The 22,378-nt window shown below is 43.3% G+C and overlaps 1 protein-coding gene across 1 annotated transcript in view; it reads left to right on the forward strand.

Annotated features, from left to right (window-relative positions):
• Window positions 1–11,173: 11,173 nt before the first annotated feature.
• Arid4a (AT-rich interaction domain 4A) overlaps window positions 11,174–22,378 on the forward strand; it is a 68,943-nt gene continuing 57,738 nt past the window's right edge. Inside the window, exons 1-5 of the mRNA XM_021642633.2 lie at window positions 11,174–11,335; window positions 12,224–12,293; window positions 14,412–14,522; window positions 17,147–17,212; window positions 18,445–18,535. Coding sequence (XP_021498308.1) covers window positions 12,288–12,293; window positions 14,412–14,522; window positions 17,147–17,212; window positions 18,445–18,535 — 274 coding nt within the window. The 5' untranslated portion in view covers window positions 11,174–11,335; window positions 12,224–12,287. The remainder of the gene's footprint in view (window positions 11,336–12,223; window positions 12,294–14,411; window positions 14,523–17,146; window positions 17,213–18,444; window positions 18,536–22,378) is intronic.

Genomic DNA, 22,378 nt, shown 5'->3' on the forward strand with positions numbered 1-22,378 from the left:
CCCATGTCTACAGGCCATGCTGATGGAGGCAATTCTTTTTGTTTTGGTTTGTTTCTCTGTGTAAAAAGCAATATTTCAGTTGAGATTTTTTTCTTTTGAGGTGGGTCTAGCTTTTATCAAATTGACACTTAAAACCAACCAGCACAGACGGTGGAGATTCTGAGCTCACTAACTTATTGAGACACATGGCCTATATATCCAATTAAAAAAAGTTTTCACCAAATTTTTCTTAGAATTTACTTCTACTAATAATCAAGATCTGCAAGATGGGTGCAGTGGTCACCTGTAATTCCAGCACTCTGGGAGGCAGAGGCAGGCGGATTCAAGGCCAGCCTGGTCTACAAAGGGAGTCCAGGACAGCCAAGGCTACACAGAGAAACCCTGTCTCAAACAAAACAAAGATTTGCAAAACACTGTGTATTATTTAAAAACAAAAAAGACAAACAAAAAACCCTTGATAGTGATAGTATCTTTAAAAAAACAAGAAACAACCTCATAAAAATTCCTAATGTGAATAGTCTCAACCGTGTTCTACTCCTGAATGTTCTTAAGTATTATTTAATTCCTTTAGGTGACTTTATTTTTAAAGCATAGGTCGGGTATGTGAGATCATGTCGGGGTGCAGGAGGAGGTCAGAGGTTTGAAACCTACAGTGGCATCCATAGGAACACCAGCCACTTCCTTTGAGACAAGGTTTGACAATGGCCTGGAGCTGACCAATTTGGCTAGAATGGCTGGCCAATGAACCTTAGCACCTCTATTTCCATCTCTCCAGTGAAAGATTTCAAGTGCATGCTCCCACAAGCCCCTCATTTGAAAGCAGGGCATTTACAAAGGACTTGAATCACCCAAAAGTTGAAGACCATCCTCTAAATAAGCTATTTGGGTTCCAGCCATTCCAAGTCTGTGTAGGATATGAGCAACTTCCCTCATTCCATCTGGCATCATCTATTTCTAAGCAAGAGTAGCTTAGGTTGAATTTTCCACAACTTCTTCAGAGGTACGTAAATAACCTAAAGCCAATGAATTTTAGTAAATAGCACTGCATTTTGGTTTGTTGTCTGGCTAGCATATGAAGAACCTTTGCAGTTTCATTGGCTATAATCTCAAAAACTTCCTGTAATCTGATGTTGTGACTCAACATGTATTTGGGTAACGGTTGTCCCAAGATACCCTCCATCCATCCAATCTTGTGGCTGGACCATAATACTGAATAATACATTCTGGGGCCATAACTTATCTTTCCCATTCCTGATTTGTAAGGCTTATTGCTTTGTGTTTTCCAGTCCTCAGATGCCTGTATTCCTTACTGGTCCCCCCTACAGCAAGGGGCAGCACTAGGTATGGATGGAACTTGGCACATAAGACCCCGGTCAGTTTGGGAAAAGCACTGTATGAGCTACCCTCTCACAAATCCAATGTAGTCCTTGGGAGCTCGCCATTTCATTGTCTTAGCTACATTTGAGCAAGCCTACCCAAGATGAGAGAAATTAGTTAATGAGTGGGGATTTGGTTTGGAGAACCTGAGGACCCACTGGTTCTCTTGGATAGTTATAGACTGAAGTATCCAATTCATTATAGGGCTCCAGTGGATCCAATTCTCCAGCACCTGTTTTCTTTCCTTTTTGTTTTTTCTAGACAGGGATTCTCTGTGTAACAGAGCCCTGGCTATTCTGGTCCTGTAGACCAAGCTGGCCTCGAACTCAAGATGCGCCTTCCTCTGCCTCCCAAGTGCTAGGATTCAAGGTGTACCATCACGCTAGGCTCATCTGTTATCTTAAAGTGATATTACCATCATCTTTTAAGTCTCCCCATATGTTAATAATGGGAAGAGCGCACCCGTAAAGAATTCTGTGAGGGGAGGATTTGGTATGGTGGGGGTAAATCAAATTTTTAAGAAAGCAACTGGCAACAATGATTCCAGCTTACGTGTCTCTTGACAGTTTACTTAGCTATAGCTTCAAAGTCAGATTCACAGGCTCCACCAGCCCAGAGTTCAGAGTGTTTATGCCCTAGTTAGCATCCAGGTGATCTTTTTAACCCTTTAACTACCAGCCATTCTATCTTGGCCACAAATACATCTGGTCCTCTAGTGACAGAAAGTCTAATTTAAGGGATGATCTCCTTTAAGAGAAGGCCACCTCATCAGCCTTTGTCATGTGATTAAGAAAGCCTTCCACCCATCCCGAGAAAGTACACACAGGACTAACAGTTACTTGTAGTCTCAGACTGGAGACAATTATGTGAAATCCACAACCAACATTTTGTATTCCAGGGAAGCCTCAGGTCTGCCATGGGTTTCTCTGGGTACAGGATTCACACTGCTCACACACTGACCATGTTACACTGAAGAGTGGATAAATGTTAAGTGTTGATCCAACATAGTCATAGAGGTGACATGGGTTCCATGATGGAATTGTTTCACAGCAGTGGTGGTGACTTCAGGGACTGCTATTCTCATTCTAAAACAACATTTACAACAGGGATAGCTTGTGTTTTCAGTCTCAAGTGGTTGGGGTCCTGGCTGGCTAATGGGCTGGGAAACAGTGCAGCAGTTACAACTGTTGAGTCTTAATTACTTGGGACACCACTAGCCTTGCCTTCAGGACCGCTTGACGATTTCCTAGGAAACTGTAGTACCCCTTCTTCTGGATTTCCAACAGTGCAAAATGGCCAGTCTATTCGGGACTGGTATAGCCTCTCAGTGTTCCAGGATTTCCTTACCATGCCGTCTTTTTCTTCCAGAACCAGTCAGGTTTTCTTTATATAGGGCCTGTGCACATGGAGTGAGATGAAGGCACAGTCTGTACGCACACTGATGCTGACATGTTGACACACAGCAGCCAATGGGAAGGTTAAGTTCTGCCCTTTGTGCTCAAGTCTCCTTGGGCAGGTTTGGCCACACTGGTGGAACTGTCACTAAATAATACCAGTAAAGGGTTCACCTTCCTTGACAAAGTCACTGCCATCAACAAAATATTCTACATTGGGGTCATTAAGAAGCTGGTCTGTTAAGACTGGCTAGCTGAAAAATACCTCATTCATGACCTCAATGCAGGCAAGATCTGGTTGGTCTAGCTCAACAGGCAGCAAAGTTGAAAGGTTTAAGTATTGTAATACTTCCAAGTGAAAGCCTTTCCTGGTTCTGACCGTTCTGGCACTGGTGAGCCAATACTGACCCTTGCCTCCATAGAAGTCATTCCTGCGTGAGGCCAGATGTTTAAATCCTGGCACATGATCTGTCAGCCCCCAACACTAGCAGTACAATTGCTGTGACTGCTTGAGGGCATGGTGGCCAGCCCTGAAAATCAAAGTGTTTAGCTGTCAGGACCCCAGCATCTATGTCAAGAAGCCTACTGTGGCATCACTGTGTTCATGCACATACAAAATCAAAGTCCATGCTATGTCCAGGAGTCCAAGCCAGGCACTTAATAAGGGCCTATTTGATCTCTTTAAAGGCTCTTTATTGAGATTTTCCCCACTACAGTAGTTAAGTACCCTGGAGGTCTTGGCAGGGAGTAGTATTACTGGTTGGACTCCAGGTGCTTTTGACCCTGAATATGTGGATCTGGGGTGGTTTCCAGTGAGAGACTCTAGTAGCCCTAGAGAAATATATGGCCTCAGATGCAACCTCAGCAGCAGCAGGTGCGGGTGGCACAGGTGTTGACAGCACTGACAAAAAGGGTACAATTCTTCAAAGAAGGCTTCTGATCTACATTTTGAGCTACATGCATGTTGCTTTGCCAACATAATTTACACTTTTCCTCTAACTGGACATGCAACAACTGTGGGAAGGAAAGACTACATACATCTAGCCAATAGTCAATATAAGGGAATGGACTGGGGTATCGTGAGTCCCCATGACAACTCTCAACACCTCACTGAAACACAATACTCCCATACACAAAGGGCAGAGAGGGGGAAAAAAGGATGAACTTTTGTTCCATTCATTACTAGCCACTCCCTGCTTGGGAGATATTTCAGGTTCCTTAGCCTTAGCAGTTCAGAGCTAGAAATCCCAGTATTGGGACTCCACTAAGGCCACCCTGGACTGAGGATCACCATGGACCTGGAGATGACTAAACTGCTGCTTTGTCCTGTGTGGTCAAGTCCCTTGTCCATTTCATTCATACATATTCATACATGTCCAGCTCACCATTCTACCTCGAGGCACTATATTGACTACTTGGGCAAATGCTGGAGTTCCAGGAAGTAATTAGGCACCTCTTCCGGTTTCTGGGACTTATGAGGTTCTGCTATGCTCCTGGCAAGACAGGATGGGCACTATGATTCACCCAGTAGAAGGGAGGTGATATCATCATCACCAAACCCCAGACAGAACCAAGAGATGTGGGATTCTAACAAAGAGACTGGACACCAAGGCTTCAGGAAAACACTTTTATTTGTGGTAGTACTGACTAGACTCAACTGTTTACAGCCTTTTATATGATTTTTGTTTTTTCGTTTCCCATACATGGCAATACATAATGTCACTGGCTATTTTAAAACCATGGGGTAAGATTCTAACAGTACTAGAATGTAGAGGCAGCATGGGCCGCTTAGGTAATGTAGTGAGGTCACACATAAGCATTTTGGCAGAGAATTGACCACATGGTGGTCTCACTGTTCTTCCTGCAAGGTCTCTGGGAAGGCTTGCCACATAAGTGCTGAGGATAAGTGCCTGTTGAGTCATTTATATAACCCACTTCAAGACTCAGGGAACATGACAGAAGAGGCAGAAAAAATGTAAGAGCCCAGCGGAAGCAAAAGGATACAGACACTGCCCTGCCTGTTGCACCCCTGAACTCTCGGTAGCTATCATTTCCTCTATTTAAGACCTGAACAAGAGTGGGTCTGTCAACATCCTGTTAGGAAGGGGCCTCATTCCTTCTAACACTGTTTACATAGTTAATGCCTGATAGAGGAGTGTATAGTTACTGGGCGCCATGGACTTGTAAGTCAGGCACAGTGGTGCACACCTGTAACTCCAACACTAGAGCCCCAGGGAGACTAAGGCAACGTTCCAGTCCTGGGAGACCCTGTCTCAAACAAAACAAAACAAAACAAAACAAACCACCCACACAAAAAAAAGATTAATGACGGATTAAAGAAAATGTATATGACTTATAAAACTGAGAAAACAAACCAAATAAAAATATCTTAAGCTGGCTGTGATGGCCAATGTGTTTCATCCCAGCATTTGGGAGGCAGAGGCAGGTGGATTTCTGTGTATTTGATGCCAGCTTGGTCTAAAATAATGAGTTCCAGGCCAGCCAAGGCTATTACACAGTGAGACCCTATGTCAAAACAAAGGGCACCAACAAAAATAAAGATTACTTTTAATTGATGTTCACATTCCAGGCTCAAAACCATCTAAGACTGTAGAGAGCAAATGCTTCCTAGGCTTCTGGGGTGCGGCTGATTCTAGAAACTCTGACAATATAACCTCTAACTTTTCTGACCTCATCTTTTGCCAGGCAGCCCTTCTTAACTGGTTTACTCTCCGAAACAGCTTTTCTTATTCCTTGTTGCTCACAACTCTCCATTAACTTGAATGACTTTTCAGATCATTATCCCTAAAAAGCCTTCATCAACATACACTTAGTTTTTCCTGCTTTTTCTCTGACCTGTTTTATGGTGCTGCAAATATATTCAAGGGCCTTATGTACACATTCATATGCTCTACATACAACCCAGCTACAAGTCCTCTGTTCCACTTGCTTCTAGGAATGTTCCTTCAATGTTTTCAGAGCTGACTGTATACAGAACCTTCACTGGTCTTTTCACTAGGAGCCACTATTTAAATCTTTAAAATTAACCAGCTGGGTATGATGGTCCTTGCATTTAATCTCAGCACTCAAGAGGTAGAAGCAGGAGGATCTCTGAGTTCAAGGCCAACTTGGTCTACAGAGGGAGTTCCAGGACAGCCAAGGCTACAAAGACAAACACTGCCCCCAAAATAAAAAACAAAACAAAGAAAAACCAAATTTATTTTAGTCACACTAAGCTCTCTAGGGATTCATCTTTGGAGGAACATCATTAGGTAACCAGATCTGCTTTAATCCATATCCTGAAATATGCTGTCATTCTAGTCTGAATTACTTGTGAATGAAAAACATCATTTATGTGCTCCTAAAATCAACAACAAAGTCCAACAGGGCAGAAAGATCATATTGACATCCACAGAGATACTACAGGGCATACTTTAAATAGTAACAACAAAACTGGTTCTGGCTTCTGAACCTAGAGCCTTGTATATGCCAGGTAAAGCACTCTTACAACCAACACCTACATCCCTGGTGTCCCAAATAAAGTCTGATTAGAATTATGTAACTTTTCAAAAAAAAAAAACCTCAATCTTTTGGGAAGCAGCTATACCTTTCCAGCAGTCAATTATACTTCTCAACATATCCTGAAAGTTCTACAAACAGCCTGTTTTCCAAAAAGTTACAGATGTATGCACATGCATGCATATATAACATGGCCAACTTAAGGATAAAGTAAAAGTACATACCAGAACCATAATTTTTCAGAACATGTAACAAATCCGAGGTCTTTTAGAACTGGAGCACCTTGGTTTTTTTCCCCACCGGAAAAGTCAACATTCTGAAAGACAAAGATTCTTTTAATTGTGAACATGTTTTACCTAAAAGATCCAGAACATACATTTACATATAAAAAACTATTTTGCCCCTGAACACTCTTCCTCAATACAAATGTCTTCCATCAGGCTTTTAAAAGTAAAAGAATCAACCAACCAACACAGACACACATGTTCAGTGTTGTGTGATAAAAATACTAAGAACTAATCAAAAATTGACAGCAAAAGCAAGGCATCATAGATAGTATGCACATGAAGTAACTGGTACTAATTTGGAGACTGGGGCAGAAGGTCCTTTGAGTCTACCCTCAGGAAAAAAGTGAAACCCTATCTCAAAAACAAAACAATCCAGAAATTAGAACCATATAGATGTGGGGGGTGGGGCCCAGGGCGGAGGAAATGACAGCGGGGAAGAAGGGTGCTTGCGGCTAAGCCAATGGCTTGAGTCGAGAGCCTACGTGGTACATGGAGAGAACCAACCCCCCAAAGCTCTCTTCTGACCTCCACCCATGTACTATGGCACCTCAACACCAGACCCTGAAATAAATGTTTAAAAAGTGTGAAAAAAAAAAGCATAAAAATCTCTCAATTTATTATTTCAGTAAAAAATTACCACACAGGTCAGCTAATTACCTTCTCAATGGAATCTATGAACTACTTTCTCAAAAGAGATTATTATTTCCAGTTACTAAACTTTTATTATTTCGAAGAAAATACTGTTATTAAGTTAGGCTTCTTCAAAATACATTACAAAGGTAGAATTCTATCATAATTTCTTTGATTTACATCTGACACAATAACCCAGTAAAAGGTCTTGGGTAAGAATGATGATCCATTCTTTGGTTTTTGTTTTGGGACAGGATCTCTAGGTAGCCATGAATGGCTTCATGGCCCTAGCCTCCAAAGTGCTGGACGACAGGTATGCATTACCAGGCATCCTGATCTAGTCTTAAGGAGCTTTGCTGTCTAGCAGTGGACACATGTACGCACACAAGGCACTGTTGAGAAGAGGCTGCCAATGTCTTCCTGTATAGCTCTCCACTGCTTTCTGACATAGGTTTTCTTACTAACTGTAAGCTACACTGGCTACACTGGCTGCCCATGGTGACCCAGGGGGTCGGCCTGTACCCACTCACTAAGCAATGGCATGACCTGCACTCATCTCTGTATATGTAGACTGTGAACTTGAACTAAGGTCCTCATGCTCGTGCAGCAGGACTTTTCCCCACTCAACCATTTTCCCAGCCTTAAATATATATATTATCAACAATCAAAAATCAGTTAAATTATAATATCAAAAGTTTGAAGGTGTTAGAATATCTTCAGAAAAAAGTTGCTAATATATTCCATCTTATATTCCACATTTTGTATATAAGTATACATACAACTTATGCTTATACACGTAATAGGTGCAAAATGATGAGTGATTCAAGACAGCTGTTGTCTTTTGCAAACAGGGTCTCAAACTAGTGATGTGCCAAATGATGGTTGAGAAAGTGGGGTGAGAATTATGTAAATTGTCGTATAGGCTACCAAAAGCCTAAGAAGTAAAAAAATGAAGGGATCTACTAATAGAGAGAGGGAAGTAGGCTTTAAGGTAGATTCTACAGAAATAACTTGATTTTAGTAACCCTAAATGTCCTAAATGTGATTTTTTTTGAGTAGCATGTTTTTATGTAGTAATTCCTCAACTCCTCAAACATTACAAAAAAAAAAAAAAAAAAAAAAAAAACAGAACCAAAAACAAAAAACCTTAAGAACATACAGTACACCTTAAGTTTACTGTACATTTAGCCTGAAGATTATGACAGTTTGTCTAGGTGCAGTAGGACACCACCTGCAGACCTAGAGAGCTGGGAAGCAGAGGCAGGAGAGACTCCAGTTTGTGGGCCAGGACCCGGAATGAAACAATGTATAAGCAGGGAGGGGGAGAAAAAGTGAGTGAAACATTGTCTAAGAGGGGGAGGGAATAACTGTATTTGCATAAACAACAAAATTGCAGAAAGTTTTTTAATTCTCAAAATCTACTCCAAAGAAGAGCCACGGTTGTCAAAGGAAACCAAGAAGCCTCAAAATTTTAGCTGCTGGTATTAGTTTTTAGGTACAACATTCTGTAAAACTCAAGTGGCTTATTGTGGCTTTCACACACACCAAAAAACAAAACAAAACAAAACAAAACACAGGAAAGTTCTCACAAATCCAGATGCATCCGGCTGAAAGAATAGTTCCCTGGAGGTCACCTGCCTGTTACGCTGCTCTGGGGCCTGCATTCAATCCCAGAACAACCAAACTTTAAATCATAACTCATCTATCCATATATCCACGGAATGTGCTTTAGAGAGAAACTACTTCTGACGGTCCTAATGTTTTTCTTAGTAAAAAACAAGCAACAAAACAACCACAACTATGTCTTCAAAAAGAAAATCATCTTAAAAAGCGTTCTGAATCCCATGAGTACAGAAGAAGCTTTATAATTTGGTGGAAAGAGTGCAATTTTTCATGAATTTTCAAACGCACATCGGCATCAACTACAATATACTTGACAGAGGAATATGAGTGGGTGAGCACCACCAGTGAGGGTCAGCAGTATACTTTTCTTGAAATGCAGAGTAACAACAAAAAACCGAAAATCTTCACTCATAAATACTCACTAAACAGGCCTTTCTCAACAGACTTTTAAATCGAGTACAGGGGTGGGAGGGTCAAATCATGACACTGAGGCGCAGTGACGCAGGGACTTCAGTTCAAGGTCATGCTGGCTACCCGGTCACTTGAAAGCAACGACAAGGTCCAGACCAGCTTGGACTACCAAGATCCTGTCTCAAAAAGAACTGAAGTCCGGAAAGGAGAACACCCCTAATCAGGGAACTTAATTACTCAGGATGCCCTTATTTGTGGATCTCTCGCAAGCAGAAATGCAGCAAGCTAGCTAAACCGACTCATTTGAAAGCTTGAACTAAGGAAACACCTGTCAACAACCACTCACATTGCCTAGTATTCAGCTGCAGTCTACAGAAAAACTCAGCACTGGTTTTAGTAACCCTAAATGTCCTAAATGTGATTTTTTTTGAGTAGCATGTTTTTATGTAGTAATTCCTCAACTCCTCAAACATTACAAAAAAAAAAAAAAAAAAAAAAACAGAACCAAAAAGGAAACCAAGAGCCACTCAACAACTGCTCCAATCCACAAAATTTCAATAAACATTAGGACTCACCTCGGTGATATCTGGAGTTGTCATGGGGGTCTTTTTTCTTCAGCCCGACTCTAGAAAAACAAACGGAGATTTAATCGTCAATGCATCATTTACTTAACTATATTCTAGTTTTGAGAGTTACCAAAACCAAGCAGCAAGATTTAAAACAGTTAACGACTTAGTAAAACTACCAAAAGACACTTCACAATCTTAATAATTTTGGAAAAACAAATAATTATAAATAAAAAAAAAATGCGACTCGGTTTAGGACGTCCTCGGCTGGGCACGATTTACTGAGGTTTAACACTTCCCATCTTAACTAAGCGCGTGAGCTGTTCCTGGCAATCCAATCGAGTTTTTGTCTCCCTCAACGAGACAAGGCGCTGCCGATTAAACCCACGTCCATCCGGTCGGGAGGATCTAACGTTTCCGGTCGGCCCGGAACCTCCACCAGCATCTCTGAGAAGGTGGCAGGGCGCACGCCTCCTGCAGCGGCGGCGGCGGCGTCCGTCCCCGCAGGTCCGGCGTTCCGGCAGCCCGAGCCTCCGCGTTCCCGCACAGCTCCTCCATCAGGGCGTCCCTAGAATCCGGGGGACCCGTGTCAGTCCCGGGTCGCCCTCCGGGGCGAAGGGCCGCCTCGGTCGAGCACGCGTGCGGCCCGGCCGCGCCCCCTTCCTCCACGCCCCCCCCCCCCCCCCGGCCGCCGGGACGGCGGCGCCCATGGCGGCCCTCGCTTCCGGTGCTCCGAGCGCTGCGCCACCCCGAGGCCGCCCGGCACCGCGAACCTTCGGCGGAGCTCTCGGGCGACTCCGCCACTCCTCCGCCCCTCGCCCGGCGTCGGCCTGGGGCGAACGATAAGGCGGTGCCGCGCCGAAGCCAACCTACCGGGCAGAGCCCGCTCCCTTCCCTCCAGACGCAGAAAATGGGATAAGAGCCGCCGCTCCTGCTGCCGGGACAAAATGGCGCCGGGGAACCGGTCAGGCGCAGGCGCCTGGGGAAGACTCGGCTCCGCCCCCGTGCAAAACCCCGGCCGCAGTTCTGGATTCCGTTTCCATGGGACACGCCGCCGTCCAATCCCCGTGCGGAACCGCTCTTCCTGACCCCTCCGTTCTCCAATCAGTGCTCAGCCAGGCACATCCGGAGTCCGCTCTTCCAATCAAATCTCTGGGCTCTCTTACTCAACCCTCCGTCCTCCAATAACGTGGGACCCCGGATCCGCCCAATCAGAAGTGGAAGCTGTCCTACCTGCTGCTTTCCGCACCAATCATGGAAGTTTCGCCGCTACATCCAATGAGAAAGGCAGACGGCGAGCTCCAATCCGAAGCGATTCGGCGTCATGGGCAGCCAATGGGAGTTCGTGTAGAAGCGAGTCTGCTCAACAGCTTGTTATTTGGTGGATTGTGGCAGTAAATCGGGGCGAGTGGGGAACCCGGCGCAGGAACTGCCGCTGCGGCCGGGAGCGGTGCTGCCCGGAAGGGGGACCACGGCGGCCGGCGGGGCGGCGGACTGGAGGGCTGACAGCGCTCTGCACCCGCAGGAGGTAGGTGGGCAGCGGGACCGCGGGGGCCGCTGAATGGGCGAATCGGCGGGAGCAGCTGCCGCCGCGGTGGGGTCCCGGTGCAGTTGGGAGCCCCGCGGGAGGGGAGGGGGATGCAGGGCGGGCTGCGTGCCCGGGACGCCGGGCGGCGATCGGCTGCGCGGAGCCGCGGGGCAGCGGCCGCCTCCCCGGGAAGATGGCTGTGGCGCTGGCTGGCCGCGCCGCTAAGTTTGCTCGGGGAGGAGCGGGGGGCAGTCGGCCCCCCAAACTCCGCCGCGCGTCCCCGGCGGGGAGCCGCGGGCTGGACCGCGGGGCTCGGGGGGCGGGGGGCCCCCCGCGCCGCTCCGGGCTGTACAAAAAGTTGAGGCTGGGCGCGGGAGGAGGCGGCCGCTGCGGCGGTGCGGCTCGCTCCCCTCCCACACCCCGTCCCGCCGCCTCCCCCGCGGGGTCCCCCCCTCCTCCCCGCCCCGGTCGCCGCCGCAGGCCGCCGCCCCGGCTCCCCCGGGGGGGAAAGGAGCGCCTCTCCTTCCTGACACGGTGCAGATCGGAGGCAGGAGAGCAATGGCGCCGTGACACTCGGTTGCCGCCGCCGCCGCGGGCCGGGCCGGGGCGGGCCGTGGGGGCCCCGGGCGGCGGAGGCGGGGCGCGGACCCGCGAGGGCTCCGAGTGGCCGGCCGGGCTTGGGGGGCGCGGTGGGCCGTCCGGCCGCGCAGGGGCGGGACGCGCTGCCCTTTGGCGCGCGTGGGTCCCTGCAGCCGCCGAGGCTGCCCCGATCGGGGTCCGTCCCCGGGGCCGCGACGCCCGGCCCCTCCCCGCCTGCATTTGTTTACTTTCTTTCCCCGGCGCACCCCGCCTTGGACTGATCGCTCTACCTCTCTTTCCCCTGCCCAGCTTGGCTCTAGTGCCCGGGGACGAGAACTCCTGGAAGCTGGAACCCCACAGGTCACCAGTCAAGATGAAGGTAAGCGCAGCCAACTCTTCAGTGCCCCGGACGCACCCAGCCCCGAGCCTGCTGTAGTGGAATGGCAAGCCCTTTTTTTTGTTACTCGAAATTGATTTCTCTGCTAAGAAGTGCTTTCAGGAAAATGAGGTGTGAATGGGTGAGGGGTGTGTGTGCGTGTGCATGTGTGCGTGTGCGTGTGCGTGTGTGTGTGCGTGTGCGTGTGCGTGTGTGTGTGTGTGTGTGTGTGTGTATAAATGCAGGCAGTTGAGCTCTCCCTTGCAGTAAGCACTTTGGAAAAAGTCCGAGTAGCCTTTCTGGTTTTCATAGACCTCTGTGTTAGCAGCACCTTTGAAGAAATAAAGCTTGTCCTGCCTCATTTAGTGGTGGGGTTTTTTTTTTTTTTTTTTTTTTGAAAGATTTGGTGTTTTGGTTTTGTTTTGGTTTTGTTTTCTTAAAACATGTTTACTTCCCTCTTTCCACTACCAATGCCATTTTCTAAAAGAAATAATGTGTAGCTTGAGTAAGGGAGATAGTTCTGGATATTTCTTCTTGGGATAAAGTAAACAAAGGTCATGACAGTATTTAGGTTGCTTATTTCTGTCTTCATAATATATATTAAGGCATGATTCTGTGTGGGTTTTTTGTTTTTTTGGGTTTTTTTTTTTTTTTTTTTTTTTTTTAGCTTCCTAGTCTTACGAACGTCACTCTCTGTGTGTTTAAAGGGAAAGGAAGCTTTCATAACATTCTTCAGAATGCCTTAGGATACTGTGGCCCTCGTTTGTTTCTGGTCAGATAGTTAACAAAAAGTATTCCTCTTCATTTTCTGTTTGTAAGTGGCCTGACATTTAAAAGTACATGGTCTGTGTTGTGCTTACTGCCGTGGCTTTTCTGTGTGGGCATGTATATAATACATAGGAAATAAAAGTTAGGTTTCGGTTATTTGAAACAGTATCCTGTAGCCCAGGTTGGCCTGGAACTCACTCTGTAGTTCAAGGCTGACCTTGAAACAGGACTAGTTTTCCTGCTTCTCTCCAGATCCGGGGATGAGAGAGAGGCATGCACCACCATACCTGACTGTTGAAGTATATTACTTTCTGAAATTCTCACATTTCCTCTTGTTTGCTTACTTTGGAGTGATAGAACTTTCTTATACTTTGGAAAATGAAAAATTATTTCCCATTAAAAATGTTCAGCTAAAGTATACATTTATATCTTTGCACTTATAATGTTGAATTGTATGAATTCATAACAGCTTTTGAAATAGGTCAAATGACAGACTGAGATAGCTGTCGTCTGTTGCTGTCAAGATTAGAATGAATGGCAAATGGAAGTTTCTTACGTACTTCAATGTGTAATTCTGATCATGACTATTTTCTGTAAGTGGACATTTCTTAAAAGCGGTTTTAAGTATACAGGAGAGGAAGTAATGTTGTAAACTATGGCTACAGTCTTTAGCTATCAGTTTTCATCAATGAAGTTTAGACCTAAACCTTTCAAATACAACCTTCCTCCAGTACATTTTCGGGAAGAGTTTGCTTGGTGTCTTGTCTATAGAGATACACTGTATCACAAGATAACGCCTTAGCCAGGCTTGGTGGCCCTGGCCTGTAATCCCAGCATTTAGGAGACAGAGACAGCCTGCACTTGTCTCAAAAGCTCTAAGCAAACAAAAGGTGCTGCCTTCATAATGAGTCTCACTAAACATTTAACTATGTATAGTTAGTACTAACTTTATAGCAATATTTCTTTTTAATCTGGAGAACAGAAGTACCTGTAGGCCCAAATTTAATAAAATTTATGAGACATTTAATATAAATACATTTCTTCCTTTTTTTTTTAGTCCTTTTATTTCTTATATATTTAATTGTAAAATTTCTTAAAACGTGTATCTGAAAAAAAAATAATTTTTTTTTCCTACTGGTAGTTTCCAGTTACTTTTACAGCACCAGGAAATGAGTATATAGAATGAAATAGTGTTAATAAGGTGTTTGCTTTAGGAGTGTTTTCCAAATGCTCACTGTTATTAAGCAGACTGTGTTAATGTCCTTGTGACTGTAAATGTAGTCCCTTCTGATCCTGGTAGAGGCAGGGTAAAGGAGAACAGGAGTGTCTTCAAAGTTTATGTTCTTTCCTCAGGCGGCGGATGAGCCTGCCTACCTCACAGTGGGAACTGATGTCAGTGCCAAGTACCGAGGAGCCTTCTGTGAGGCAAAGATCAAGACCGTGAAAAGGCTGGTGAAAGTTAAGGTAAAATGCTTATAGACTGTTTAAGACAACTGAGGGTTTTTTGTTTGTTTGTTTGTTTTTTGTTTGCCATTTGTCTCTTAGCAAACAAATAGGTTTATTTAGTATTCTGCAAGTGACAGAAGGCTGGGTAGTTACAAGAGCCACTGTAACAGTTTCTTTATGTACATTGAAGAGATTGCAGTCTTTATGAGTCCAGAGGGAAAGACTGTACATGATCAGTCTCCTACTGAATCAGTGCTATGAGCAAGGATCATTGCATACTAAACTTATAAAGTATTTTAAGAATTGGAAAATAGAGACCTCAAACTGAGAAAAGATTCCAGAATGCTTCTGTCAAAGATACCAAGGAGTGATGCTTGTGTTTTTGGATCATGCCTGTTCGTGGTACCATACCTGGGCTATAATTTGTCTCCCCTTTCTTAATCAGATAATGACAGTTTCAGTGAATAAGAAGAACAATACAGTAAAATTATGTTTTCAAGATAACATTAATAATGATTCATGGAGTTGAGGGGTGTGTGTGTGTGTGTGTGTGTGAGTGTGAGTGTTTGTGTCTGGCATTTTCAGACAATTTCTGGTGATCATCTTGTCTTTGCCTCCTGAGTGTTAAATTACAGACCTGAGCCACTATGCCTGGCCAAGACTTTGATTTTTAAGACCAGGAAAACAAAGGTAAAGTTCATAATTCCTGTAGAGTTTGGAAATATAGAAAAGGACAGGTGGAGAAATATCCACAACTTTTCAGAAATAAGTTAACATAGTCTGTTTCCCTGTAGATCTGTTGTTTTTGTTTGTTGTTGTTTTTGTTTTCTTTTTTTGAGATGGAGACTCATGTAGTCCAAGATGAACTCAAATTCACTGCGTATCTGAGAATGACTTTGAACTTGATCTTCTTGCTCCCACCCCCTCCCAAGTCCTAGAATCAGAGGCTGAGCCACCGCGCCTGGTTTTTATGGCACTGAGGATAGAACTCACAGCCTCATTCATGCCAAGCTACCTTAACTACCTGGGCCACATCCCTAGCTAGCCTGTCTGCCCTTCTAATGTAGGTACAAGAATATCTTTCTGTGTATACATACTTGTAACGTTATAGAGCTATAAAATATAATTTATGGAAGTCCATATATTTTCTGCAGGCTTCCGTGTTTTGTTGTGCCTATTGTAGCGTCATTGTTACTATTATTGTAATCATGTTTCTATGGTTTGTATATGCCCTATTCAGTTACATATCTGTCTTTCTTTCTGTTGTTTTTTGTTTGTTTGTTTGATTTTGAGACAGGGTTTCTCTGTGTAGCCTTAGCTGTCCTGGACTCATTTTGTAGAACAGGCTAGCCTTGAACTCTGACCCTTGAGTTCTGGGATCACAGTCGTGTGCCACTGCACCCAGCTTCATTTATGTTTCCTTACCATAGTTAGGTACCATGAGGAGAGGACGTCCCAGAGTTTCTATCCCGGAAACTTACAGTAGTGTTTCATAGCTAGTGGTCACTCAGTTTGTTGAATGTGTGAATGAATAGATGAACAAACGAATGAGCTAGAGCATTGATTCTCAAATTGTGGCTCCCAGGCCAGGAACATTAGCCCCCGCTTAGAAACTTGCTCAAAATGAAGATTCTCAGGACTATATCTCAAAGATTCTGAATGAAAGCCTCTGGGAGTAATTCAGCAAGCCTTTCAAGTACAAGGCTTAGGAGTAATTGTTCTCAGGGAATGCGACTCATGCAGTCAACAGACCCAGGTATGGGTCTGCTAGTGAAACTTGACTGGTAGGATGCCATTTGACTTTTTTATCTTCTTCATCGAGCCTTTTAACTTCATAAGCTATAAAATTGGACCTCTGAGTATTTGAGATTCATTGGCAGTTTTAACCTTTAAAAAATATATAAATATGTGGCTCTCAGTTTTTGTTGTTTTTTTTTTATTTCAAATAATACAGTAATTATTTGAGGACGTCTCATACACTCATTACCCAGAATTTGGGTTCCACTGCTGTGATGTTTCCTGTATGTGTGGTAGAACCTAAAAAGCAAGAACACTGGAGAAGGATACTTTGTTGTAACTAAGTTGCTTCTAATTATCATAAGACTGTATTGTTTTATTTTGTTTCATTTTGTTTTTGAGACAGGGCCTCTCTGTGTAATTTTTGCCTGTCCTGGAACTCCCATTGTAGACCAGGCTGGCCTCAAAGTCACAGAGATACACCTGCCTCTCTGCCTCCTGAGATTAAAGGTGTGTACCTAATAAGGTTAGTTAAGGACCTCGAAAGCTTTGTTTTTAAACAGGCAATAAAAATTAAAGGTTTAAAAAATATTTTGTGACTATCAAAACCTTTTATGACTTGATAAAATGCAGTTTTACCTTTTTATGGGTTATAAATCTATAGTTTGTTCATTTGGCATGCAGTTATTAAATGGCTGTAATATGCACTGACACTTGCTAACTACAAGGGAAATAGTAATGAAAGGTCTCCAGCCCTCAAGGAGCTCAAGGTTAATGAGAAAGAAAAGAAACATACACAGAAGCCAGTGTAATAACTGTTACCCCAGAGGGTGGGAAGGAGGCGTCTTTGGTCTTACTACAGAGGCATTGTTCAAAGGTGACTTGCAGATTGTTTTGTTTTCCAGGTACTTCTGAAACAGGATAACACAACACAGTTGGTGCAAGATGATCAAGTAAAGGGCCCTTTAAGAGTACGTATGTGGACAATTCAGAATCAAAAACAGTGAATCACAGGCAAATGCCGTAATTTGTTAGGCTTCATTTGTACATAAACTTGCACTTATATATGAATCTTGATCAGAAGCAAGTACAAAAGATACAGTAGTGTAAGTTGTGATAATATAATGACTGTCTTTAAGAACATCATGCACAGCCGGAGCACCTGTTTATTTAATTTGTGTTTGTTCTGTTTGGAGTTTGGTCTTTTTAGACGGCCTCACAGCCCAGGCTGTCCTGCCACTATCGCGCAGACCTCTGCCTCCCGAGTGCTGCGATCACGGGTGGCTAGCGGTGTGCTTGGCTGACAGTGCTTTCACGCACATTAGGGAGCCACGCTTTCCCTTGTCACCGAATACATGCATTCATATACACTGAAAGCTTACTTACTTGTTTGTTTCTCTTTTTTGAGACAGGGTCTGACCATGTAGCCCTAGAGCTCACTGTGTAGACCAGGCTGGACTTGAACCCACCAAGATCTCCCTGTGGGGGTGTACTGCCATGCCTCATTTGAATGTTACTTTTTTTTTTTTTTAACATTGTGTCAGTATTTAAGATGATGCCTGGGACATGCCAAATGTCATAAACTTTTCTATTTGTTCTGATTTATCATATAAACTATATTTGCTTCATTATTCAATTTAATGAAAAGCAATATTGTGTCTTCTATTCATTTCTGACTTCATGACTTTAAGTCTCTGTCATGTTGAAGTACCACTTTGGTTAATATCAATATACAAAGGTCTGGAAGCTGAATGAAGGTTTACTGGTCTGTTCCTCTCTCTCCACCTGAACCTTTCTGTGAAAGGTCCTTAAATACAAGAGCTGAATTCCATATTCAATATTTTGGTGAAAGCAAACAAACTGTTTTTGTTGTCTTATGATTTGACATTTGTTATATTAAGCCTATTGGAGATAATAATACAACGTGGCGAACAAACTCTCAAGTAAGATTTTTTAGTCAGGATTTGAATCATGGACTCTGTAGATTATCTTTTCAACTTGTAAAATGTAACAACTGCCTTACTTATACCAGTGAACTCTGGGGCTCAAATTACATGAGGAAGATGCAAACATTGTTACAGATAATTCTGCCTTAATCTAGTTTATGTGTTTGTTAAAAGTTTCTTACTCAGATCCTGCAGTTGGTGGGAATAGTTTGGTCTGTGTTTAAATCTCTTAAGAAGATTTGGGTTTCATGTTTCAGGTTGGAGCTATTGTTGAAACAAGGACATCTGATGGCTCCTTCCAGGAGGCTATTATCAGCAAGTTGACGGACGCTAGCTGGTATACTGTGGGTAAGTAGTAGCTTTACACATAGCTTTGGCCGGAGGTGTGTGTACTTCTACCTTCCAAATACAGGGACGTGTGTGTTGGCAGGAAACTTGCATTCTCTCCTGTGAGTTCACTGGATATACTAGCCAAAAAATTGTAGTGATGTTCAGCTGGGAGCGCAGGTGTCCTTTAGATCACGGCTGTTTTATCCTTAGTACTTTTTTTGTAGCTGACTTGGATATTTTGTCTTCAAGAAAGTAATTTTTTTTTTTCCTAAGACCGTTTGTTATTTAATTGTAGTTAAGGCTGCACAGGTGTCACTGCCGTTTGTGCAGTAAGGCTAATGTAGGCACATGAGGATAACTAGGTGTTGCCGCAGAGGATACAGATGGAACAGGTTCTGCCAGAGATTTGAGCCTCGGGGCTTAATAGGAGAGGGTTCTCCTACTAGGAGCTTTCAAGATGAGGTATGTACTGATACTCTGAATTCATTCTTACTGTTCTGGGTGTAAACTTGTGCTGGCTTTCATAAAAGAGCATTAGTGAGCCAGGAATGGTGGCAAAGAGCTTTATTCCCAGTGTTCAGAGGCAAAGACAGGCAGATCTTCATGAGTTCAAGCCCAGCCTGATCTACATAGTTTAAGGCCATGTCAAGACCAGTGAGTATGATAGTCCTTTCCTATAATCCCAGCACTCAGAGGCAAGAGGCAAGAAGCTCTGGAGTTGAAGATAGTTGTTGGCTACATACTGAATTTGAAGCCAGCCTGGGGAACATGAGACCCTGTCTCAAAACAAACCTAAAACCTAGCAAGAAGCAACAAGTGTCATGTATAAATTAACACTTCCAAGTTGCATGAAGCACTGAGGTTATCTATAGTGAGGAGAAAACCGGCAGGAACATTTCCAGATCTTCTCTCCGTACTTTCCGACTGTGGACCTCTGTGGACTGTATCCAAGATGTTTATACTGGACACCTATAACCTTGCTTGTGCTTGTATATGCATCTTGGTAATATAGTTACAGTATTATGGTTTCCTTGCTTAGTTAGGTTTACTTTTAGCTTTAAATTCTATTTTAGCTATTTTTTTTTTAATTTTTTTTTTCACGTGCTTTGGTGGTTTGCCTGCATGTATAGGTCTCAGTGAAGGTGTCAGATCCCCTAGAGCTGGACTTACAGAGAGTTGTGAGCTGCCGTGTGGATGCTGGGAATCGAACCCAGGTCCTTATGCTCTTAAATGCTGAGCCATCTCTCCAGCCTCTTAGTTGTTTTCTTGTTTGTTGTTTGTTTTGTTTTTCAGTTGTTTTGAGACAGCATTTCTCTGTGTTGGCCTGGCTGTCGTAGAATTCACTCTGTACCAGGCTGGTCTTGAACTCAGAGATCCATCTGTCTCTGTTTTTCAAGTGCTGGAATTAAAGATGTTTTTCAAGTGCTGGAATTAAAGCCACTGCCTGGCTAGATGAATTTATTTAATTTTCTCTTTCAAAGTACTTAATAAAAAAGTTTTAATTCTTTGACTTCCTGGAAGTTGTGGTTCATGAGGCACTGTTATTCTCAACTATATGTTTTTCATTGAGCCAAGTTGTTGTTATTGATATATTTTAAAGATTTAAAAACTACAATTAATAATAACTCTGAGGATGAAGTGGATAGAATTGTGCTTTATTAGGCAAAGTGCTGGTAAAGGGTAAAGGTTTGGTAAATAAGAGTTATATGATATTATATGATGCATATACAGATCTGCCCTCTGTGGCCCTTGCTGTCAAGGTTGCATTCAGAACCTGTATAGCTTTCCCCATACCCTGCAGAAGCAATACCTGCACATCTTCACAGTTTCTCTTTTTGTATTCCAGAATAATCACTGAATTATGAGTCTGTCCTCTTCTTGAATAGCATTTTGTCATTTCTATAAGGTAGTTGCTATTTGAGCATTATTTATAGTGTTCTTCTGTGCTGGATAATCCCAGAAGGAAGTATGTAATTCTTATACACAGACCACTTTGTACCTAACTTGCATATGATTGAGATATCAAGCATATCTAAGAATATGTAGGAATTAACTGGTTCTTATCTGAGGAATACAAAATGAAGACCCCAAACCAAATCCAGTAGTTGTAGGGAAGCAGTGGAAGCTTTCTTTTTATTAACATACTGGATGATTCTGATACACGTAGTTCGTGTATAGAGAACAACCTGCATAGGCTGGTGAGATGGCTCAGGGGGCAAAAGTGGTCCACATAGACCTAACACCTGAACTGGGATGATTGCCAGAGCTTATGTAGGAGAAGAGAATTAACCCTTCAGAATACTCTCACTTCTCCACACGTGTCATGTCATGTGTGCGCACACTAAACATTACAGGGCTGGAGGGACAACCTACTGTTCTTCCAAGCGACCCGAATTCAGTTCTCAGCACCCCTTTTGGGCAGCTCACGACTGCCTGTAACTCTAGCTGCAAGGGGATTCAGTGCCTCTGCTCTACATGGGAACCTGCACTTATATGCACATAACCTACCATAATTAAAAGTAATTAAATAGATCTTTAGTAAGTAAATATTACCAAAAACAAAGAAGGAAGGAAGGGAGGAAGGGAGAAAATCATACCATACAAACAGAAACACTTACTTGGCAGAAAAAGTAGAAATCATTAGGAGGACCACAGTTACAGTTACTGATAGAATGCTTGTCTACAAGGCCATGGCTTTGATCACCACACCAGAAAAACAGAACAAAAATAAAATAATGAGTTTTGCACTTACGTGCATAAATGAGATTGTGCTGTAAGTGTTTAAGGTTTTGAAAGTCACTATTCACGTCAGTGCACTCAAATACCACCCTGCTTAAATAAGGCCTTACGAGGATGTGGGCATGTAAGGCTGGTAAGAGAACAATGAACATAATCACAATTTTAAAAGAGGGCAAAGGAGATGTGTGATCTCTCACAGGTTATAAATTTACTCTGTGTATGTATGTGTGTGTTTGCTTGTGCATGAGAGTGTTCGAGAGAGCACTTACCTATTGGGTTTTATTATTCTTTTCTGAAGTTTTCATTTAAATTTCTAAGTAGTAGATAGGAAAATTATAGAAAGTATTAATGGTCTTTGACCTTTGGCCTCCAACGATATCTGAAGTTACATAAAACTATAGAAAGTGAAACAGAAGAGGACCTGACCTTCCTGGTGTGGACCACAGAGGGGTTAGGATCAGTCATGATAGGAAGTTACCATTGTAATCAATGATGGTAAATCTTTAATGTAATATAGGTAATTTTCTCCTGTCACTGCTGAATAGGAAAGACGTTATGGGGCTGCCCGTGACTTCATGGTAGAGTAGCTGCTTATCAAGGCCTTTGGTTTGATTCCTAAATTACCTCTCTGCTAGGGTATTATATGAAAGCGGTTTTGTTTTGTTTTCTCTAAAAGCACATCACTGTCTAACATTGAACTGTAGTAGCAGTCCGAGCTCATTGATTCTCACTGTGTAGGCCAGACTGGCCTCATCCCCACAGTTCTTGTGCCTTGGCATCCTCAGCAGCACGAATCTTAAGATTTTGATTGCCTGTTTGTCTCTTGAGATCGTTGGAGATATTTCTTCCCTGACTCGATGGTGCGCATGTATAACCCTAGCACTTGGGGAGATGAAGCATGATGTTCTTCCCTCAGGTAGTTTTCTTCTGCTTTCTTGTCATATGTAGCCATTACCTTCCCTTTCTGCCTTTAGTTTACACACACAGACACACACACACACACACACACACACACACACACGGAGTCTAGGTTTCATATATAAGAGAAAAAAGTAGCATTTGTCATTTTGAGTCTGGCTTATTTCCCTTAACGTAATGACTCCCAGTTCATTCATCCTATGA

The sequence above is a fragment of the Meriones unguiculatus genome, chromosome 7 (assembly GCF_030254825.1).
Source record: "Meriones unguiculatus strain TT.TT164.6M chromosome 7, Bangor_MerUng_6.1, whole genome shotgun sequence".
Classification (NCBI taxonomy): Eukaryota; Metazoa; Chordata; class Mammalia; order Rodentia; family Muridae; genus Meriones; species Meriones unguiculatus.